Source organism: Oncorhynchus masou, chromosome 16, assembly GCF_036934945.1.
Source record: "Oncorhynchus masou masou isolate Uvic2021 chromosome 16, UVic_Omas_1.1, whole genome shotgun sequence".
NCBI classification, from domain to species: Eukaryota; Metazoa; Chordata; class Actinopteri; order Salmoniformes; family Salmonidae; genus Oncorhynchus; species Oncorhynchus masou.
The window spans coordinates 46,128,603-46,149,527 of NC_088227.1; the positions used below are offsets into that span (position 1 = coordinate 46,128,603).

At 48.1% G+C, this 20,925-nt stretch overlaps 1 protein-coding gene across 1 annotated transcript in view; it reads left to right on the plus strand.

Moving 5' to 3' along the window:
* nbas (NBAS subunit of NRZ tethering complex) overlaps positions 1-20,925 on the plus strand; it is a 315,206-nt gene continuing 294,281 nt past the window's right edge. Inside the window, exons 1-6 of the mRNA XM_064991781.1 lie at positions 1-117; positions 584-635; positions 5,159-5,195; positions 5,396-5,473; positions 5,918-5,965; positions 6,185-6,228. Coding sequence (XP_064847853.1) covers positions 25-117; positions 584-635; positions 5,159-5,195; positions 5,396-5,473; positions 5,918-5,965; positions 6,185-6,228 — 352 coding nt within the window. The 5' untranslated portion in view covers positions 1-24. The remainder of the gene's footprint in view (positions 118-583; positions 636-5,158; positions 5,196-5,395; positions 5,474-5,917; positions 5,966-6,184; positions 6,229-20,925) is intronic.

The following is a 20,925-nucleotide window of genomic DNA, read 5'->3' on the forward strand; positions in this document are numbered from 1 at the left end:
TTTGGATCAACTATCCACGTAAACATGGCTGATGATAGCAACATTGACGTGGAAGATGAGAACATTTTGTATGATTTACTGATAAATACGGAATGGCCACCCGAGACCGACACTCAGGTTTGTACAAAAGAAAGCATTCGGTTCATTGTTAATAACATATAGACGGAAATGTCAAGTTGAAGTGATTGCTCACCCTGCAAGGTTCGCTAACGTTAGCCACGTCGCAACACATCTTCCTCTCAGTCATGGCTGATAACACGTTATGGATTGGCATTGAATCAACATTACGTGCAGTTAAATATTCAGTCACCGTAAACAAATCTATGAAATAAAGGAGTTTAACTTCAGCGTTGAGGTGTAATTTTGATATTTTTGTTTTTACTTTCCAAACGTTGGCTAACTAGTCTGTTGTGAATTTGTTGATGATGCTATGTCAGCTGTCTTGACGTTACCATATTCTGTACTTTGTCCAGGGAAAATGTCTTGGCCCTAGTATCATCACACTGGTGTAAATTGGTCACACTGTAATTCAGGGTTTGTATAGAAAGATAAATAACAGTCTGTCACTCTCTGCCATTTGCAGTTGCGAGGCAACAAGGAGCACAGTTCATCTGTTATTGCCAAGGCTGTGACAGGTAAGACGGGATCCTCGAGGCATCTTTGTCGCTGATCTGGTTTTTCATACTGTATCCCTTTTTTCATTCATGTTAAGAAAATAATGATCGTATTGGAAGTCCAAGGTTGCCTCCCAAGTCACCCTATATTCCCCTAGTGCATTACGTTTGACCAGAGCCTGCTGGGTCGTTACACCTACTGTATTTATTTTTAATTTCACCTAATTTTGACATTCTGTCTTAAAGAGCACATGTTCAATTTAATACAACACGTTTTTTTTCCCATCTCAAGAGGTTAAATAAAATGAATGCTAATTGTCCATGAAGATAAAGTGGTTGTTACTAGTGTTTTATGGAGGAAATCGATATGACTGTTATGATTTCACATTTTAATATCAGATTAGTAGACCAATGTGCCCTTTAAATTGTGTTATATGCTGTTTTATGTTAATCTACTCTGATATCAGAGCATCTCATCTGCGTGTTCCAGAGCGCAGAATAACTGATTAATTTCTGAATGCGTAACGCCTGTTGAATACGACCAGTGTCAATAAACGTGGAAAAGCAGTACAATCATATTTTGATCTACCTGCCCCAGATTTGAAGAATCTACCTGCCCCTCACAGTTTAATAATCTACCTGCCCCAGATTATGCCGCTAAAATGACACCAAAAAAATTGAATATGTTTTTAATGTTTCGTACACAATAAATGGAATATTAGTAAGACGTAAGTAATGTGGTTAATTAATTAAACTTTTAACCAATAAGACAAATGTTCACCTGCACCTTTAAGGAGGTTACCATGTAAAAATACTTAAGTCATTTTGTTTGTTCTATCTGTAAATTACTTTACTATTTATATTTCTGACAACATTTACTTCACTACATTCCTGAAGATATTTTTTATTTTTACTCCATACATTTTCCCTGACACCCAAAACTACTCATTACATTTTGAATGCTTAGCAAGAACATCCCTGGTCATCCCTACTGCTTCTGATCTGGAGGACTCACTAAACAGAGAACATCCCTGGTCATCCCTACTGCCTCTGATCTGGAGGACTCACAAAACCCAGGCTTTGTTTGTAAAGGATGTCTGAGTGTTGTAGCGTGCCCCTGGCTATTCATAAATTAAAAAACAAAAGATGAACGATGCTCTCTGGTTAGCTTTAATATCAGGTATTTTAAATGATTTATACTTTTACTTTTAATACATAAGTTTATTTCATCAATTAAATGTACTATTGATACTTAAGTATATTTAATACCAAATACCTTGTTAGACTTTTACTCAAGTAGTATTTTACTGGGTGAGTTTTACTTTTACTTGAGTCCTTTTCTATTAATTTATCTTTACTTTTCCTGAAGTATGAAAACTGGATCCTTTTACCACCACTGGAGGTTACTGTGGTAACGCGACTGGAGTCATGTTTGTGCCTGTGAGATGGAGTCTGACTAGTAAACGCGTTGTCTTCTCTTCTCTAGCAGGTGAAATTAAAACGTAGAAAAACGACCTGACTTGTGGAACAAAACAATGAGAATGGAAACACGAGGACAAAGTCTCACCAAAGCAGACTTTAGTTTCAAGTAAATTACACCATCTTTTATTACTGTGCACAGCACTTATTAAAACGAATCTTTCACTCAGCTCTTCAGGTGCACACAGCCCCCAGCCAGGCACTGTTGAGCTGGGAAAGGCTAGATAGGATTCCTAGTTCTTTGACTTTGTTCGATTTAATTGACCAACTATGAAACAAAACAGGCAGAAATACTTTGAAAACTTTACTGCAGCATTTATTTTACTGTGATCATACTTTACTTTTTAGTCACAAATGCGATTGAAATGTTGGCACTGTGGAGCCCTGACCACCCACCAACATGGCTGGTGAAATACACATCTTACCTGCCAATGTCAAAATCTCCCTGCACCAACGCTCTGGATAACAGTATAAACAGCCCAACCAGCTCTGCTGAGGTAATATGGTCAGATTGAGGTGTTCTATAATTTGTGTCTGGAAGTAGCTGGGAACCTGACTGCCGTTGTGAACGCTCAGATCAAACCTACTCCTCTGCCAGAGCGTCCAGTGAGTGGTCAGAGAGCGAAACACTTTGAATTGACCAACGCCCAGAACTCACTCGGAGCTGCACGCTCTAGGTGTACTCTGGCACTCCAGAGTGAATATACCAACACACCCGTCATTTAGAAGTTCTGCAAAGTTTCATTGTTAATCCAACAGCTACATTAGTTGGTGTAGTTACTAAAACAGCTGGACGTCTTGATTGGTAGTAGATATTTCTGTACTTATTTACAGATTTGAATAGCACAGAAGTAGACAAAGGTGTCATGCCCTTTTTTTAAAAACGTTTTCTGTAATTATTTATAGTTAAAGTCTACTTTGTCAAAAGTTGTGATGTTGTATTTGCTGTGAATGGAAGTTGGAAGTGATGTCACAATAGGGGGGGTTTTAGAATGTTGAAATAAGTCACATTTAAAGTGAATGAAGGAGGACAAAAATGATTAGTTAAATCATGAATATATATTATATAGTCTGCACATTTTAACGTTTGAGTGGTATTTCCAGCTAAAAACAGTAAGGAATATGAAGTATGATGAAGATTTAAAGTCAAAACATTTATTTCGCCAGTCCCTCTTAAAATGACTATACCAAATAAAGTAAAAGGGTTGACGATTTTGTTTTTCTTAAATCTGCCATCAATCCCCTTGTTAGCCGCCCGGGGTGGTAATCTAGCGGGTTAGCCAGCCGCCCGGGGTGGTAATCTAGCGGGTTAGCCAGCCGCCCGGGGTGGTAATCTAGCGGGTTAGCCAGCCGCCCGGGGTGGTAATCTAGCGGGTTAGCCAGCCGCCCGGGTGGTAATCTAGCGGGTTAGCCAGCCGCCCGGGTGGTAATCTAGTGGGTTAGCCAGCCGCCCGGGGTGGTAATCTAGCGGGTTAGCCAGCCGCCCGGGGTGGTAATCTAGCGGGTTAGCCAGCCGCCCGCGGTGGTAATCTAGCGGGTTAGCCAGCCGCCCGGGTGGTAATCTAGCGGGTTAGCCAGCCGCCCGGGTGGTAATCTAGCGGGTTAGCCAGCCGCCCGGGGTGGTAATCTAGCGGGTTAGCCAGCCGCCCGGGGTGGTAATCTAGCGGGTTAGCCAGCCGCCCGGGGTGGTAATCTAGCGGGTTAGCCAGCCGCCCGGGGTGGTAATCTAGTGGGTTAGCCAGCCGCCCGGGGTGGTAATCTAGCGGGTTAGCCAGCCGCCCGGGTGGTAATCTAGCGGGTTAGCCAGCCGCCCGCGGTGGTAATCTAGCGGGTTAGCCAGCCGCCCGGGGTGGTAATCTAGCGGGTTAGCCAGCCGCCCGGGGTGGTAATCTAGCGGGTTAGCCAGCCGCCCGGGTGGTAATCTAGCGGGTTAGCCAGCCGCCCGGGGTGGTAATCTAGCGGGTTAGCCAGCCGCCCGGGTGGTAATCTAGCGGGTTAGCCAGCCGCCCGGGGTGGTAATCTAGCGGGTTAGCCAGCTGCCCGGGTGGTAATCTAGTGGGTTAGCCAGCTGCCCGGGGTGGTAATCTAGCGGGTTAGCCAGCCGCCCGGGGTGGTAATCTAGCGGGTTAGCCAGCCGCCCGGGGTGGTAATCTAGCGGGTTAGCCAGCCGCCCGGGGTGGTAATCTCGCGGGTTAGCCAGCCGCCCGGGGTGGTAATCTAGCGGGTTAGCTGCCCGGGCTGGTAATCTAGCGGGTTAGCCAGCCGCCCGGGGTGGTAATCTAGCGGGTTAGCCAGCCGCCCGGGGTGGTAATCTAGCGGGTTAGCCAGCCGCCCGGGGGTGGTAATCTAGCGGGTTAGCCAGCCGCCCGGGGTGGTAATCTAGCGGGTTAGCCAGCCGCCCGGGGTGGTAATCTAGCGGGTTAGCCAGCCGCCCGGGGTGGTAATCTAGTGGGTTAGCCAGCTGCCCGGGGTGGTAATCTAGTGGGTTAGCTGCCCGGGCTGGTAATCTAGCGGGTTAGCCAGCCGCCCGGGGTGGTAATCTAGCGGGTTAGCCAGCCGCCCGGGGTGGTAATCTAGCGGGTTAGCCAGCCGCCCGGGGTGGTAATCTCGCGGGTTAGCCAGCCGCCCGGGGTGGTAATCTAGCGGGTTAGCCGCCCGGGTTTAAACTTGAAGTTGGAAAGAGGAGATGTACAACGTTTTAATAGACTAAGTGAGCTGCTTCTTTACATTTACATTTAAGTCATTTAGCAGACGCTCTTATCCAGAGCGACTTACAAATTGCTTATCATCATTAATAAACACCAGAGGTGTGGACTCGAGTCACATGACTTGGTCCCACCTCTGGAAAACACTACCGCTATTAGGAGAGGTTTATCTGCAATGAAAATAAAGTTAAATAAATGAATCAAGGCCTATTTAATTAATTCTGACTGGGTTTGCGCGACGCCCCTACGGGGCACCATTTGGGTAGTAACTAAACATTACCTATGTGCTGGAACACACTCGGACTTCAACATGTATGATCCTAGTCACTCATCACCGTGTCTTCTCCATGTCTGTTGTAGGGCCTTTTCGGTTCATCCTGCATTACCTGTGGTACAGGTAAGCTCTTTATATTACTCACATCAAACTCATCAACTATTTCATTACTATTTACCCCTGTAGCCTGAAACTCTTTCCAGCTTCGTAAAACCGTATATAGTTTTTGTCAAATTGACTTTACTAATGTTTATGCTATTGTATTGGGCCTCTTGTTGTGGTTTGTAACAGCTGACTGATATTTATCTGTGATCTTGAACCAGTCCCTCTAGCTCCTCTCTACCTCCTGGCCTGGTCCGACTGGCCAACAAGCAGATCAACTGGCAACTGGTGCTTGCAAGGTATATAGTACAGTACACACGCAGGCACCATGCCAGGCCCTTCATACATTCATATGAATTCAACCTCTGACCTTTGTTTATGTTTATTTGACCTTTTATTTTGACCTCGACGGCCATTGAGACCCAAGTTTTTTTTTTACAAGAGAGCCATCAGGGTTAATTTTTCCAGATTTAGTTTGTCTTATGATTTACATTTTTTGTTTTTGCCTTTATTTAACTAGTCCGTTAAGAACAAATTACAGTGACAGCCTAGGAACAGTGGGTTATCTGCCTCGTTCAGGGGGCAAAAAGACAGATTTTTACCTTGTCTGCTCGGGGATTCGATCTTAGACCTTACGGTTACTAGTCCAACGCTCTAAACCACTCGGCTACCTGCCGCCCCAGGTAGCCCAGTGGTTAAAAGGGGTTAGAAGTCCTAAATCTCTCTCCTCTCTCTCTCTCCAGTAATGGGAAGTTGCTGGCTGTGGTTCAGGACCAGTGTGTGGAGATCAGGTAATGATGTGAGATAGTGTGTCCGTTCTAAACTTTTTACATTTGAGTAATTTTAGTTTATCAGATGTTCTGTCTACTCAGTAGAAACCCTCCCAGTCAGCAGGGTGCTGTGTATGACTATCCGTAATGCCTAATTCACAGAGGTCCATTTGACCTTTTTAAGCTGACATGCAGAACGTTTGTGTATATTCTATTCTCTGTTTTTTTTCCTCCCACCAGGTCTGCGAGGGATGACTTTGGCTCTGTCATTGGGAAGTGTCAGGGTAAGCATCTTCTAAATCAAAGAGGAATACGTGATGCTATGAAACACTTATCAACACTTTGGTTCCTACCCTGTCACAATAACTCATCCCTGGCATTTTCATTTGTTGTCATGTGAAACTACACTGTATTCAAAGTGCCCACTGTTATATTCTAACTATAGCATTAGAATAATCCTTCTACCTCTATGATTCTAATAGTTTACCAGAGTGTTTGCTCTAAATTGTTTATTTTTTATTTTGATTTAAAAAATCAAATCACAATTGCAACATTTGTTTCCAACATAAGGTCTAGATTGTTTTTATCGTGCAGTATGGAAATGATCTGAAATGAGTGCAAACAAATGATTTTTGATTGAACTCTATATAATCCAATCAGAATGGAGAAACATTCTAAGTGATTTCAATGGGATCTATGTGTTGCCACACTCACTACTCATAGAGCACCCTGGGATCACTACTCACTACTCATAGAGCACCCTGGGATCACTACTCACTACTCATAGAGCACCCTGGGATCACTCACTACTCATAGAGCACCCTGGGATCACTACTCACTACTCATAGAGCACCCTGGGATCACTACTCACTACTCATAGAGCACCCTGGGATCACTCACTACTCATAGAGCACCCTGGGATCACTCACTACTCATAGAGCACCCTGGGATCACTACTCACTACTCATAGAGCACCCTGGGATCACTACTCACTACTCATAGAGCACCCTGGGATCACTACTCACTACTCATAGAGCACCCTGGGATCACTCACTACTCATAGAGCACCCTGGGATCACTCACTACTCATAGAGCACCCTGGGATCACTCACTACTCATAGAGCACCCTGGGATCACTCACTACTCATAGAGCACCCTGGGATCACTCACTACTCATAGAGCACCCTGGGATCACTCACTACTCATAGAGCACACTGGGATCACTCACTACTCATAGAGCACACTGGGTCACTCACTACTCATAGAGCACACTGGGATCACTCACTACTCATAGAGCACCCTGGGATCACTCACTACTCATAGAGCACACTGGGATCACTCACTACTCATAGAGCACCCTGGGATCACTCACTACTCATAGAGCACCTTGGGATCACTCACTACTCATAGAGCACCCTGGGATCACTCACTACTCATAGAGCACACTGGGATCACTCACTACTCATAGAGCACACTGGGTCACTCACTACTCATAGAGCACACTGGGATCACTCACTACTCATAGAGCACACTGGGATCACTCACTACTCATAGAGCACACGTCGAACCTTAATCATGAAATACTGTCGAATAAGAGAGAATACGGTGATATGATAATTGCCATCATAGTGATTCACAGCACATGTATCTGATGATTCTGACTAAGTGAAGTTCTGAAGTTCTGTCTTACTAAGCCACGCCCCTTTTAATGTGAGGGATTCACAATGGATGTTGTGTATCTGATGATTCTGAAGTTCCGTCTTACTAAGCCACGCCCCTTTTAATGTGAGGGATTCACATTGGATGTTGTATCTGATGATTCTGAAGTTCCGTCTTACTAAGCCACGCCCCTTTTAATGTGAGCGGGTCAAAGACGCCACCGATCCCGTCTTTTCCCAGGTTTTTATTGGCTCAATCGGCGTTGCTCTTGTAGTGTGAGCTGGAAAGGTGATCAGCATTAGCCAATGAGAGCAGTGTTTTCCCATTCCATTTCATATTAACTACTTTTCATTTGAAAGTTTCAGTTGGCTAGTCCATCGAGCCCTCTCCCGCTAGGATGAACGATATGCATCTCCTAGTGATCTATTGGTAGGACAGGCGCCTGTCTGTCACAAAGCCAGCGACTACAAGGAAACGCAGTCTGCTGTCTGTCCCGCCTCCTGGTACAAACTGTGTGTGCTGTATTGGGTTGGTCTAATTTCTGAACACGGAGGAGCCCGGGGAGAGAGCATGATTTTGGTGGAAATCCTCTTCGCCTAATTATTGTTTTATGTCCCCATTTTTCTTTGGTGTGTTTCACATAGCCAGCCACGCCGATTAGTGGCTCATAGTCGACTATTTACTGTGCTTTGACAACTCAACAGCAAGTGTTGACTAGTTTATACAGTGTGTACGGAAAGTATTCAGACCCCCTAACTTCTTCCAAAATTTGATACATTACAGGCTTATTCTAACTTGGATACAAAAAAAATGTATCTCATCAATCTACACACAATACCCCATAATGACATCACAATACCCCATAATGACATCACAATACCCCATAATGACATCACAATAGCCCATAATGACATCACAATAGCCCATAATGACATCACAATACCCCATAATGACAAAGCAAAAAACAGTTGTTTTTTTTGTGCACATTTATAAAAAAAATATAAACCATATTTACATAAGTATTCAGACCCTTTACTATGAGCCTCAAAATGTAGATCAGGTGCATCCTGTTTCCATTGATCATATAAGGTCAGAGCAAAAACCAAGCCGTGAGGTCCAAGGAATTGTCCGTAGAGCTCTGAAACAGGATTGTGGAGAGGCACAGATCTGGGGAAGGGTACCAAAACAATTCTGCAGTATTGAAGGCCACCAAGAACACAGTGGCCTCCATCATTCTTAAATGGAAGAAGTTTGGAACCACCAAGACCCTTCCTAGAGCTGGCCGAACGGCCAAACTCAGAAATCGGGGGAGAAGGGCCTTGGTTAGGGAGGTGGTAGTCACTCTAACTCCAGAGTTTCTCTGTGGAGATGGGAGAAAATTCCATCTCTGCAGCACTCCACCAATCAGGCCTTTATGGTAGAGTGGCCAGACAGAAGCCACTCCTCAGTGAAAGACACATGACAGCCCGCTTGGAGTTTGCCAAAATGCACCTAATGACTCTCATCTGGAGGAAACCTGGCACCAGCCCTACGGTGAAGCATGGTGGTGGTGGCAGCCTCATGCTGTGGGGATGTTTTTCAGCAGCAGGGACTGGGAGACCAGTCAGGATCGAGGGAAAGATGAAAGAAGCTAAACACAGAGAGATCCTTGATGAAAACCTGCTCCAGAGGACTCAGAACCTCAGACTGGGGCCAAGGTTCACCTTCCAACAGGACAACAAACCTAAAAGCACAAAGCCAAGACAACAGAGTGGCTTCAGGACAAGTCACTGAATGTCCTTGAGTCGCCCAGCCAGAGCCCCGACTTGAACCCGATCAAACATCTCTGGAGTGACATGAAAATAGTTGTGCAGCGACGCTCCCCATCCAACCTGACAGAGCTTGAGAGGATCTGCAGAGAAGAATGGGAGAAACTCCCCAAATACAGGTGTGCCAAGCTTGTATCATCATACCCAAGAAGACTCAAGGCTGTAATCACTGCCAAAGGTGCTTCAACAAAATACTGTTTAAATGAATTCTGAAGTATTTCTGATTTTTTTTTAAAAATTAGCCAACATTACAAAAACAAGTTTTAGCTTTGTCATTATGAGGTATTGTGTGTCGATAAAGAAAATAATTGAATACATTTTGGAAGAAGGCTGTAACGTGACAGTGGAAACAGTGTAGGGGTCTGAATACTTTCCGAAGGCCCCTGGTGTCTGTCTGAATGAAGTCCATTTCCCCTTTTGTCATTCGTTTCCACGGTATCGCATCAGGGCAATTAAATCAAAGGATTTCCTCGGGTTTAATTTCCTAGGATGTCGGGGCTTGCCAGACTGTGACGCTAAAGTGAGTGACAACGGTCCTCGTCAGTCAGTGTAGCCTAACCAATCACGTTGGTCAGAGCGAGACATTCGTCTGCCTAATTTCCGCAGGCGGCTGATGGACTTCCTCCACAGAGGAAGGAGGAAGACCTTCGATGAAGATGGTGAATCATCCACAGAGGAAGGAGGAAGACCTTCGATGAAGATGGTCAATCATCCACAGAGGAAGGAGGAAGACCTTCGATGAAGATGGTCAATCATCCACAGAGGAAGGAGGAAGACCTTCGATGAAGATGGTGAATCATCCACAGAGGAAGGAGGAAGACCTTCGATGAAGATGGTGAATCATCCACAGAGGAAGGAGGAAGACCTTCGATGAAGATGGTGAATCATCCACAGAGGAAGGAGGAAGACCTTCGATGAAGATGGTGAATCATCCACAGAGGAAGGAGGAAGACCTTCAATGAAGATGGTGAATCATCCACAGAGGAAGGAGGAAGACCTTCGATGAAGATGGTGAATCATCCACAGAGGAAGGAGGAAGACCTTCGATGAAGATGGTGAATCATCCACAGAGGAAGGAGGAAGACCTTCGATGAAGATGGTGAATCATCCACAGACGAAGGAGGAAGACCTTCGAGGAAGATGGTGAATCATCCACAGAGGAAGGAGGAAGACCTTCGATGAAGATGGTGAATCATCCACAGAGGAAGGAGGAAGACCTTCGATGAAGATGGTGAATCATCCACAGAGGAAGGAGGAAGACCTTCGATGAAGATGGTGAATCATCACTGCAGGATGCGGAGAGCTTTATTCTGGTCCAGATATTATCGTTAGGGCCCCTCGGGGGGCATCCCCTTGAATATTTAAACGATATTCAGAAATGCGTTGACCTTAGTAACGACTGACTGTCTGAGTTAATCATCAGAACGGAATTCATTAGTGATACGTCTCTCCTGCGGTTTTCTGACGAGGGAACCAAAACGCACGTCTGTGTTCATCTACCCGCTTTGTGTTGCCGGTAGCAGTGACGCTAATCTTCTGGTAGATGGGAGGTCTTCTATTATAGTATTTTCATTTCTTCTATGCCATTACATTATCGTTTAGACGTAATGCTTTGCTGGCAAGTCCAAAAAACCCTACAGGAATAACGGTTGTTTTAATGTGAGGCGACGTTAGGAGTCATGGCTGTTCTCCCTCCACACGGTAACCGAGTCATGCTGCTTTGAACTCCAATGTGTTTCCTTTTCCTGTTTCTAACCACACACCACACACCACCACACACACCACCACACACACCACCACACACACCACCACACACACCACACACACCACACACACCACACACCACACACCACCACACACACCACACACACCACACACCACACACACCACACACCACACACCACCACACACACCACACACACCACACCACACCACACACACCACACCACACACACCACACACCACCACACACACCACCACACACCACCACACACACCACACACCACACACACCACACCACACACACCACACCACACAGACCACACACACCACACCACACCACACACCACCACACCACACACACCACACACCACCACACCACACACCACCACACACACCACACCACACACCACACCACACACCACCACACACACCCCACCACACACACCCCACCACACACACCCCACCACCACACCACACACACCACACCACACCACACACACCACACCACCACACACACCACACCACACCACCACACCACACACACCACACACACCACACCACACCACACACCCCACCACACCACACCACCACACCACACACACACCACACACACCACACCACACCACCACACCACACACACACACCACACACACCACACCACACACACCACACACACCACAACACCACCACACCACACACACACCACACCACACCACACACACACACACCACACCACACACACCACACCACACCACACACACCACACCACACACACCACACCACACCACACCACACACGCCACACACACCACACCACACACTCCACACACACCACCCCACCCCACACACCACGCACACACCACACCATGCACACACCACACCACGCACACACCACGCACACACCACACTACGCACACACCACACACACCACACACCACCCCACACACCACACCACGCACACCACACCACCACACCAAACCACACCACACACACCACACCACACACACCACACCACATACACCACACACACCGCACACCACACCACCACACCAAACCACACCACACCACACACACCACACCACACACACCACACCACATACACCACACACACCACACCACATACACCACACACACCACACCACACCACCACACCACACACACCACACCACACCACACACACCACACCACACACACCACACACACACCACATCACACACACCACATCACACACACCACACACACCACCCCACCCACCACACCACACACACCACGCACACACCACACACACCACGCACACACCACACACACCACGCACACACCACACCACGCACACACCACACCACGCACACACCACACCACGCACACACCACACCACGCACACCCCACACCACGCACACACCACACCACGCACACACCACACCACGCACACACCACACCACGCACACACCACACCACGCACACACCACCCCACACACCACACCACGCACACCACACCACACCCCACACACCACATACACCACGCACACACCACATACACCACGCACACACCACATACACCACGCACACACCACACCACACCACGCACACACCACGCACACACCACACCACACACACACCACACCACACACACCACACACACCACACACACCACACCACGCACACACCACGCACACACCACACCACGCACACACCACACCCCACACCACGCACACCCCACACCACGCACACACCACACCACGCACACACCACACTACGCACACACCACGCACACCACCCCACACCCCACACACCACATACACCACACACACACCACACCACGCACACACCACACACCACACCACGCACACACCACACCACACACACCAATCTGCTTCCTTTTCCTGTTTCTAACCACACACACACCACACACACCACACACACACACACCACACCACACCACACACACCACACCACACCACACACACACACACACCACACACACACACACCACACACACACCACACACACACCACACACACCACACACACCACACACACCACACCACACCACACACACCACACCACACCACCCCACCCCACACACCACACCACACCACACCACGCACACACCACGCACACACCACACCACACACACACCACACCACGCACACACTACGCACACACCACACCACGCACACACCACACCACGCACACACCACACTACGCACACACCACACACCACACCACACACACACCACACCACACACACACCACACCCCACACACCACACCACCCCACCCCACACACCACACCACACACACCATGCACACACCACACCACGCACACACCACACCACGCACACACCACACTACGCACACACCACACTACGCACACACCACACCACACACACCACACCACACACACACCACACACCACACCACGCACACCACACCACACCCCACACACCGCACACACCACACCACGCACACACCACACCACACACACCACACCACACACACCAATCTGCTTCCTTTTCCTGTTTCTAACCACACGCCACACACACACACACACACACACCCCACACACACCCCCCCCACATACACACACACACACACACACACACTGTAAACTCCAATGTGCTGCCATATCAGAGTCGACTGGAAGTGATTTTTGTTGTCCTTACTCAAACTAATAGTCACTGTGACTCCTAAGTGGGAACAGATTTGAGTTGTATCAGCTGGAAAATTGACTAAGTACATTGAACTTTAAGCTCATTGTTAATTAAATGCACAACTTATTAGGGTCTTGCACTCTAAACAGATGGAAGTTGATTGAACTGTGAATATACATTTTCTAACTCCAATGTTTGTTACATAAACCTCTCAATATCAATATTTTCAAGCTTTTGCTACTTAATTAAGAAAAACTTTTTTCTGGTGCAATGAAGCGTTTTTCTTTGTGTTTCCCAACGTCAAAGAAAGCATTTAATCTATTTTCTAACACTACAACTTAATGAAGAAATCACTGTGTCACATTGACATTTTTTTAATTAACAATAGCTGACTATGGAATTCAGTAGGGAACCTTAATGCTCCTATCGGTCTTGTTCAAAGCCTTTTCGGTGGGGAACCTTAATGCTCCCGTTGGTCTGGTTCAAAGCCTTTTCGGTAGGGAACCTTAATGCTCCCGTTGGTCTGGTTCAAAGCCTTTTCGGTAGGGAACCTTAATGCTCCTGTCGGTCTTGTTCAAAGCCTTTTCGGTAGGGAACCTTAATGCTCCTATCGGTCTTGTTCAAAGCCTTTTCGGTAGGGAACCTTAATGCTCCTGTCGGTCTTGTTCAAAGCCTTTTCGGTAGGGAACCTTAATGCTCCTATCGGTCTTGTTCAAAGCCTTTTCGGTAGGGAACCTTAATGCTCCTATCGGTCTTGTTCAAAGCCTTTTCGGTAGGGAACCTTAATGCTCCTATCGGTCTTGTTCAAAGCCTTTTCGGTAGGGAACCTTAATGCTCCTATCGGTCTTGTTCAAAGCCTTTTCGGCAGGGAACCTTAATGCTCCCGTTGGTCTGGTTCAAAGCCTTTTCGGCAGGGAACCTTAATGCTCCCGTTGGTCTGGTTCAAAGCCTTTTCGGCAGGGAACCTTAATGCTCCCGTTGGTCTGGTTCAAAGCCTTTTCGGCAGGGAACCTTAATGCTCCCGTTGGTCTGGTTCAAAGCCTTTTCGGCAGGGAACCTTAATGCTCCCGTTGGTCTGGTTCAAAGCCTTTTCGGTAGGGAACCTTAATGCTCCCGTTGGTCTGGTTCAAAGCCTTTTCAGTAGTTTCAGAACTGGCATCGTGTAGAAGTTGCCCAACCGACAGACCACTTTAACGACACCGACGATTACAATTATTATGTTTTTTATTTTAACTTTTTTATTTTTACACGTGGTTGTTTATCGACCTTTTTGAATGCGCTGACGGAAGGCCCCCCTGAATACAAGGGTCTGCTAAATGATCAAACCTAACGTTTTTAAAAATGTAGTTGCAAAGCATGCTGGGTATTACACTAATCACTTCTCTATTTTTCTGGTTGCTTAAATTCTAATAGTTTTCTTGTTTCAGTATGTGACATATCAAAGAGTATAGAGAATCATTATACAATCTAAACTGCTGTGAAAATATATTTTCCATACCCAAAAATATTGTATTTTCAGCTGTTTTGAAGCTGGTGTACAAAACCGAAAGAAAGACGCAAAGACCGAACATAAGAACGGGAAGCGTAGAAATAACCTACGTAGAACAGATCTACCACTTCTTAGTTAGCTTTTTAATGAGATTGATCTGATCTATAACACATTTCTATGTGCATTTGGTCAGGTCGCTCTAAAAAAAAGGTACAAACTGCAGCTGTAAACATTTTAGCACCTCGTTGTCTTGATCATGATTATATCATCTGTGTGAATTACTGCCTGTCTCATGGTTAATTGATCGGCTAATTAACATAACCACGTTTATTATCTCCCGGCGGATCTTTGAAACATTTAGAACAGTCTAAATCCATGTTAATATAGCCTACAGCGTCCCAATAAATCCATTATTTATTTTAGGCAGGTGTAAAGAAACACAATACATGAAGAGAGTGTATTTCAGAACATACAGTAGGTGAACTCAGTCTGTAGGCTGTAGGCAAGTTCATTTAGCAGACAAGATATGCTTAAGTCCTGTGCCATTTCTACATGTTTTAAATCATATGATTTAGAGTAAGTCAACTAATAATTGAATTTGGCTGAATAAAATGGAAAGGATATTTCTCCTATTCTGGAACGAGTGTCAAAATGACCATTTGGAACAGGTCCTATACACTATATTTATTTGGTAACTTTTTGGTTGTGAATGATACAAACCTCAGTGTGTTTTACAAGTCAACACATGAGCTGCGTGACTGTAGGATATGTGAGATGTAGCTGCAGGCTGTTCTCCCCGGGCTGTTCTCCCCAGGCTGTCCTCCCCAGGCTGTTCTCCCCAGGCTGTTCTCCCCAGGCTGTTCTCCCCAGGCTGTCCTCCCCGGGCTGTTCTCCCCGGGCTGTTCTCCCCAGGCTGTTCTCCCCATGCTGTCCTCCCCAGGCTGTCCTCCCCATGCTGTCCTCCCCATGCTGTCCTCCCCAGGCTGTCCTCCCCAGGCTGTCCTCCCCAGGCTGTCCTCCCCAGGCTGTCCTCCCCAGGCTGTCCTCCCCAGGCTGTCCTCCCCAGGCTGTCCTCCCCATGCTGTCCTCCCCAGGCTGTCCTCTCCATGCTGTCCTCCCCGGGCTGTCCTCCCCGGGCTGTCCTCCCCGGGCTGTCCTCCCCAGGCTGTCCTCCCCAGGCTGTCCTCCCCAGGCTGTTCTCCCCATGCTGTTCTCCCCAGGCTGTCCTCCCCAGGCTGTCCTCCCCAGGCTGTCCTCTCCAGGCTGTTCTCTCCAGGCTGTTCTCTCCAGGCTGTCCTCCCCAGGCTGTCCTCCCCATGCTGTTCTCCCCATGCTGTTCTCCCCAGGCTGTCCTCCCCAGGCTGTCCTCCCCAGGCTGTCCTCCCCATGCTGTCCTCCCCAGGCTGTCCTCCCCGGGCTGTTCTCCCCGGGCTGTCCTCCCCGGGCTGTTCTCCCCGGGCTGTTCTCTCCGGGCTGTTCTCCCCGGGCTGTTCTCCCCGGGCTGTTCTCCCCGGGCTGTCCTCCCCGGGCTGTCCTCTCCAGGCTGTTCTCCCCGGGCTGTTCTCCCCGGGCTGTTCTCCCCGGGCTGTTCTCCCCGGGCTGTTCTCCCCGGGCTGTCCTCCCCGGGCTGTCCTCCCCGGGCTGTCCTCCCCGGGCTGTTCTCCCCGGGCTGTTCTCCCCGGGCTGTCCTCTCCATGCTGTCCTCCCCAGGCTGTTCTCCCCGGGCTCTTCTCCCCGGGCTGTTCTCCCCAGGCTGTTCTCCCCAGGCTGTTCTCACATCAAAGCCATTTCTCTTCCTCCACCCGCCAGACAATTTAACCTTGATTTTTACTAATATGTAAAATGAGTTTTAGATGTAGAATGGGTCATTTATCAAATGGGGCAGTGGGACGAAAGACCTGGATGTGCTGGAATAGCGACTGGAGGCCTGTCGTCTCCTCCGGTTGTATTAATATTGGTAACTGAGAAATACATACAGTGAGGCAAAAAAGTATTTAGTCAGCCACCAATTGTGCAAGTTCTCCCACTTAAAAAGATGAGAGGGGCCTGTAATTTTCATTATAGGTACACTTCAACTATGACAGACAAAATGAGAAAATCACATTGTACGATTTTTTTTATTAATTTATTTGCAAATTATGGTGGAAGACTGAATCTGCAATAGGTTCAGCTACCCAGTACTCTGTATGCCATGGGCTCTCCAACCCTGTTCCTGCAGCTACCCAGTACTCTGTATGCCATGGGCTCTCCTACCCTGTTCCAGCAGCTACCCAGTACTCTGTATGCCATGGGCTCCCCTACCCTGTTCCTGCAGCTACCCAGTACTCTGTATACCATGGGCTCTCCTACCCTGTTCCAGCAGCTACCCAGTACTCTGTATGCCATGGGCTCTCCAACCCTGTTCCTGCAGCTACCCAGTACTCTGTATGCCATGGGCTCCCCTACCCTGTTCCTGCAGCTACCCAGTACTCTGTATGCCATGGGCTCTCCTACCCTGTTCCTGCAGCTACCCAGTACTCTGTATGCCATGGGCTCTCCAACCCTGTTCCTGCAGCTACCCAGTACTCTGTATGCCATGGGCTCTCCTACCCTGTTCCAGCAGCTACCCAGTACTCTGTATGCCATGGGCTCCCCTACCCTGTTCCTGCAGCTACCCAGTACTCTGTATGCCATGGGCTCTCCAACCCTGTTCAGCTACCCAGTACTCTGTATGCCATGGGCTCTCCAACCCTGTTCCTGCAGCTACCCAGTACTCTGTATGCCATGGGCTCTCCAACCCGGTTCCTGCAGCTACCCAGTACTCTGTATGCCATGGGCTCTCCTACCCTGTTCAGCTACCCAGTACTCAGTATACCATGGGCTCTCCAACCCTGTTCCTGCAGCTACCCAGTACTCTGTATGCCATGGGCTCTCCTACCCTGTTCAGCTACCCAGTACTCTGTATGCCATGGGCTCTCCAACCCGGTTCCTGCAGCTACCCAGTACTCTGTATACCATGGGTTCACCAACCCTGTTCAGCTACCCAGTACTCTGTATACCATGGGCTCTCCTACCCTGTTCCTGCAGCTACCCAGTACTCTGTATACCATGGGCTCTCCAACCCTGTTCCTGCAGCTACCCAGTACTCTGTATACCATGGGCTCTCCAACCCTGTTCCTGCAGCTACCCAGTACTCTGTATACCATGGGCTCTCCAACCCTGTTGCTGCAGCTACCCAGTACTCTGTATGCCATGGGCTCTCCAACCCTGTTCCTGCAGCTACCCAGTACTCTGTATGCCATGGGCTCTCCTACCCTGTTCAGCTACCCAGTTATCTGTAAACCATGGGCTCTCCAACCCTGTTCAGCTACCCAGTACTCTGTATACCATGGGCTCTCCAACCCTGTTGCTGCAGCTACCCAGTACTCTGTATGCCATGGGCTCTCCTACCCTGTTCAGCTACCCAGTTATCTGTAAACCATGGGCTCTCCAACCCTGTTCAGCTACCCAGTACTCTGTATGCCATGGGCTCTTCAACCCTGTTCCTGCAGCTACCCAGTACTCTGTATACCATGGGCTCTCCAACCCTGTTCCTGCAGCTACCCAGTACTCTGTATACCATGGGCTCTCCTACCCTGTTCCTGTATCTACCCAGTACTCTGTATACCATGGGCTCTCCAACCCTGTTCCTGCAGCTACCCAGTACTCTGTATACCATGGGCTCTCCAACCCTGTTCCTGCAGCTACCCAGTACTCTGTATGCCATGGGCTCTCCTACCCTGTTCAGCTACCCAGTTATCTGTAAACCATGGGCTCTCCAACCCTGTTCAGCTACCCAGTACTCTGTAAACCATGGGCTCTCCAACCCTGTTCAGCTACCCAGTACTCTGTATACCATGGGCTCTCCTACCCTGTTCCTGCAGCTACCCAGTACTCTGTATGCCATGGGCTCTCCTAGCCTGTTCCTGCAGCTACCCAGTACTCTGTATGCCATGGGCTCTCCAACCCTGTTCAGCTACCCAGTACTCTGTATACCATGGGCTCTCCTACCCTGTTCCTGCAGCTACCCAGTACTCTGTATGCCATGGGCTCTCCTAGCCTGTTCCTGCAGCTACCCAGTACTCTGTATGCCATGGGCTCTCCAACCCTGTTCAGCTACCCAGTACTCTGTATGCCATGGGCTCTCCAACCCTGTTCAGCTACCCAGTACTCTGTATGCCATGGGCTCTCCAACCCTGTTCAGCTACCCAGTACTCTGTATGCCATGGGCTCTCCTACCCTGTTCCTGCAGCTACCCAGTACTCTGTATACTATGGGCTCTCCAACCCTGTTCAGCTACCCAGTACTCTGTATGCCATGGGCTCTCCAACCCTGTTCAGCTACCCAGTACTCTGTATGCCATGGGCTCTCCTACCCTGTTCCTGCAGCTACCCAGTACTCTGTATGCCATGGGCTATCCTACCCTGTTCCAGTACTCTGTATACCATGGGCTCTCCTACCCTGTTCCAGTACTCTGTATACCATGGGCCCTCCTACCCTGTTCCAGTACTCTGTATACCATGGGCTCTCCAACCCTGTTCCTGCAGCTACCCAGTACTCTGTATACCATGGGCCCTCCTACCCTGTTCCTGCAGCTACCCAGTACTCTGTATGCCATGGGCTCTCCAACCCTGTTCCTGCAGCTACCCAGTACTCTGTATACCATGGGCTCTCCAACCCTGTTCCTGCAGCTACCCAGTACTCTGTATACCATGGGCTCTCCAACCCTGTTCCCGCAGATACCCAGTACTCTGTATACCATGGGCTGAAAATATAAAAAAATCCTTATTACTAGGCTTTTCAAAATAAATACAAACAAACTATAATTGTAGGCTAGCTCTGTAAGTCACCCTGCCTCAGTGAACCAGCAGCATGGCCTGGATAGACATTCTACATGTTCTGGATAGACATATTGGAGTGATGGCCTGGATAGACATTCTACATGTTCTGGATAGACATATTGGAGTGATGGCCTCGGGCTACACATTCTACATGTTCTGGATAGACATATTGGAGTGATGGCCTCGGGCTACACATTCTACATGTTCTGGATAGACATATTGGAGTGATGGCCTGGATAGACATTCTACATGTTCTGGATAGACATATTGGAGTGATGGCCTTGGGCTACACATTCTACATGTTCTGGATAGACATATTGGAGTGATGGCCTTGGGCTACACATTCTACATGTTCTGGATAGACATATTGGAGTGATGGCCTCGGGCTACACATTCTACATGTTCTGGATAGACATATTGGAGTGATGGCCTTGGGCTACACATTCTACATGTTCTGGTTAGACATATTGGAGTGATGGCCTCGGGCTACACATTCTACATGTTCTGGATAGACATATTGGAGTGATGGCCTCGGGCCACACATTCTACATGTTCTGGATAGACATATTGGAGTGATGGCCTGGATAGACATTCTACATGTTCTGGATAGACATATTGGAGTGATGGCCTCGGGCTACACATTCTACATGTTCTGGATAGACATATTGGAGTGATGGCCTCGGGCTACACATTCTACATGTTCTGGATAGACATATTGGAGTGATGGCCTTGGGCTACACATTCTACATGTTCTGGATAGACATATTGGAGTGATGGCCTGGATAGACATTCTACA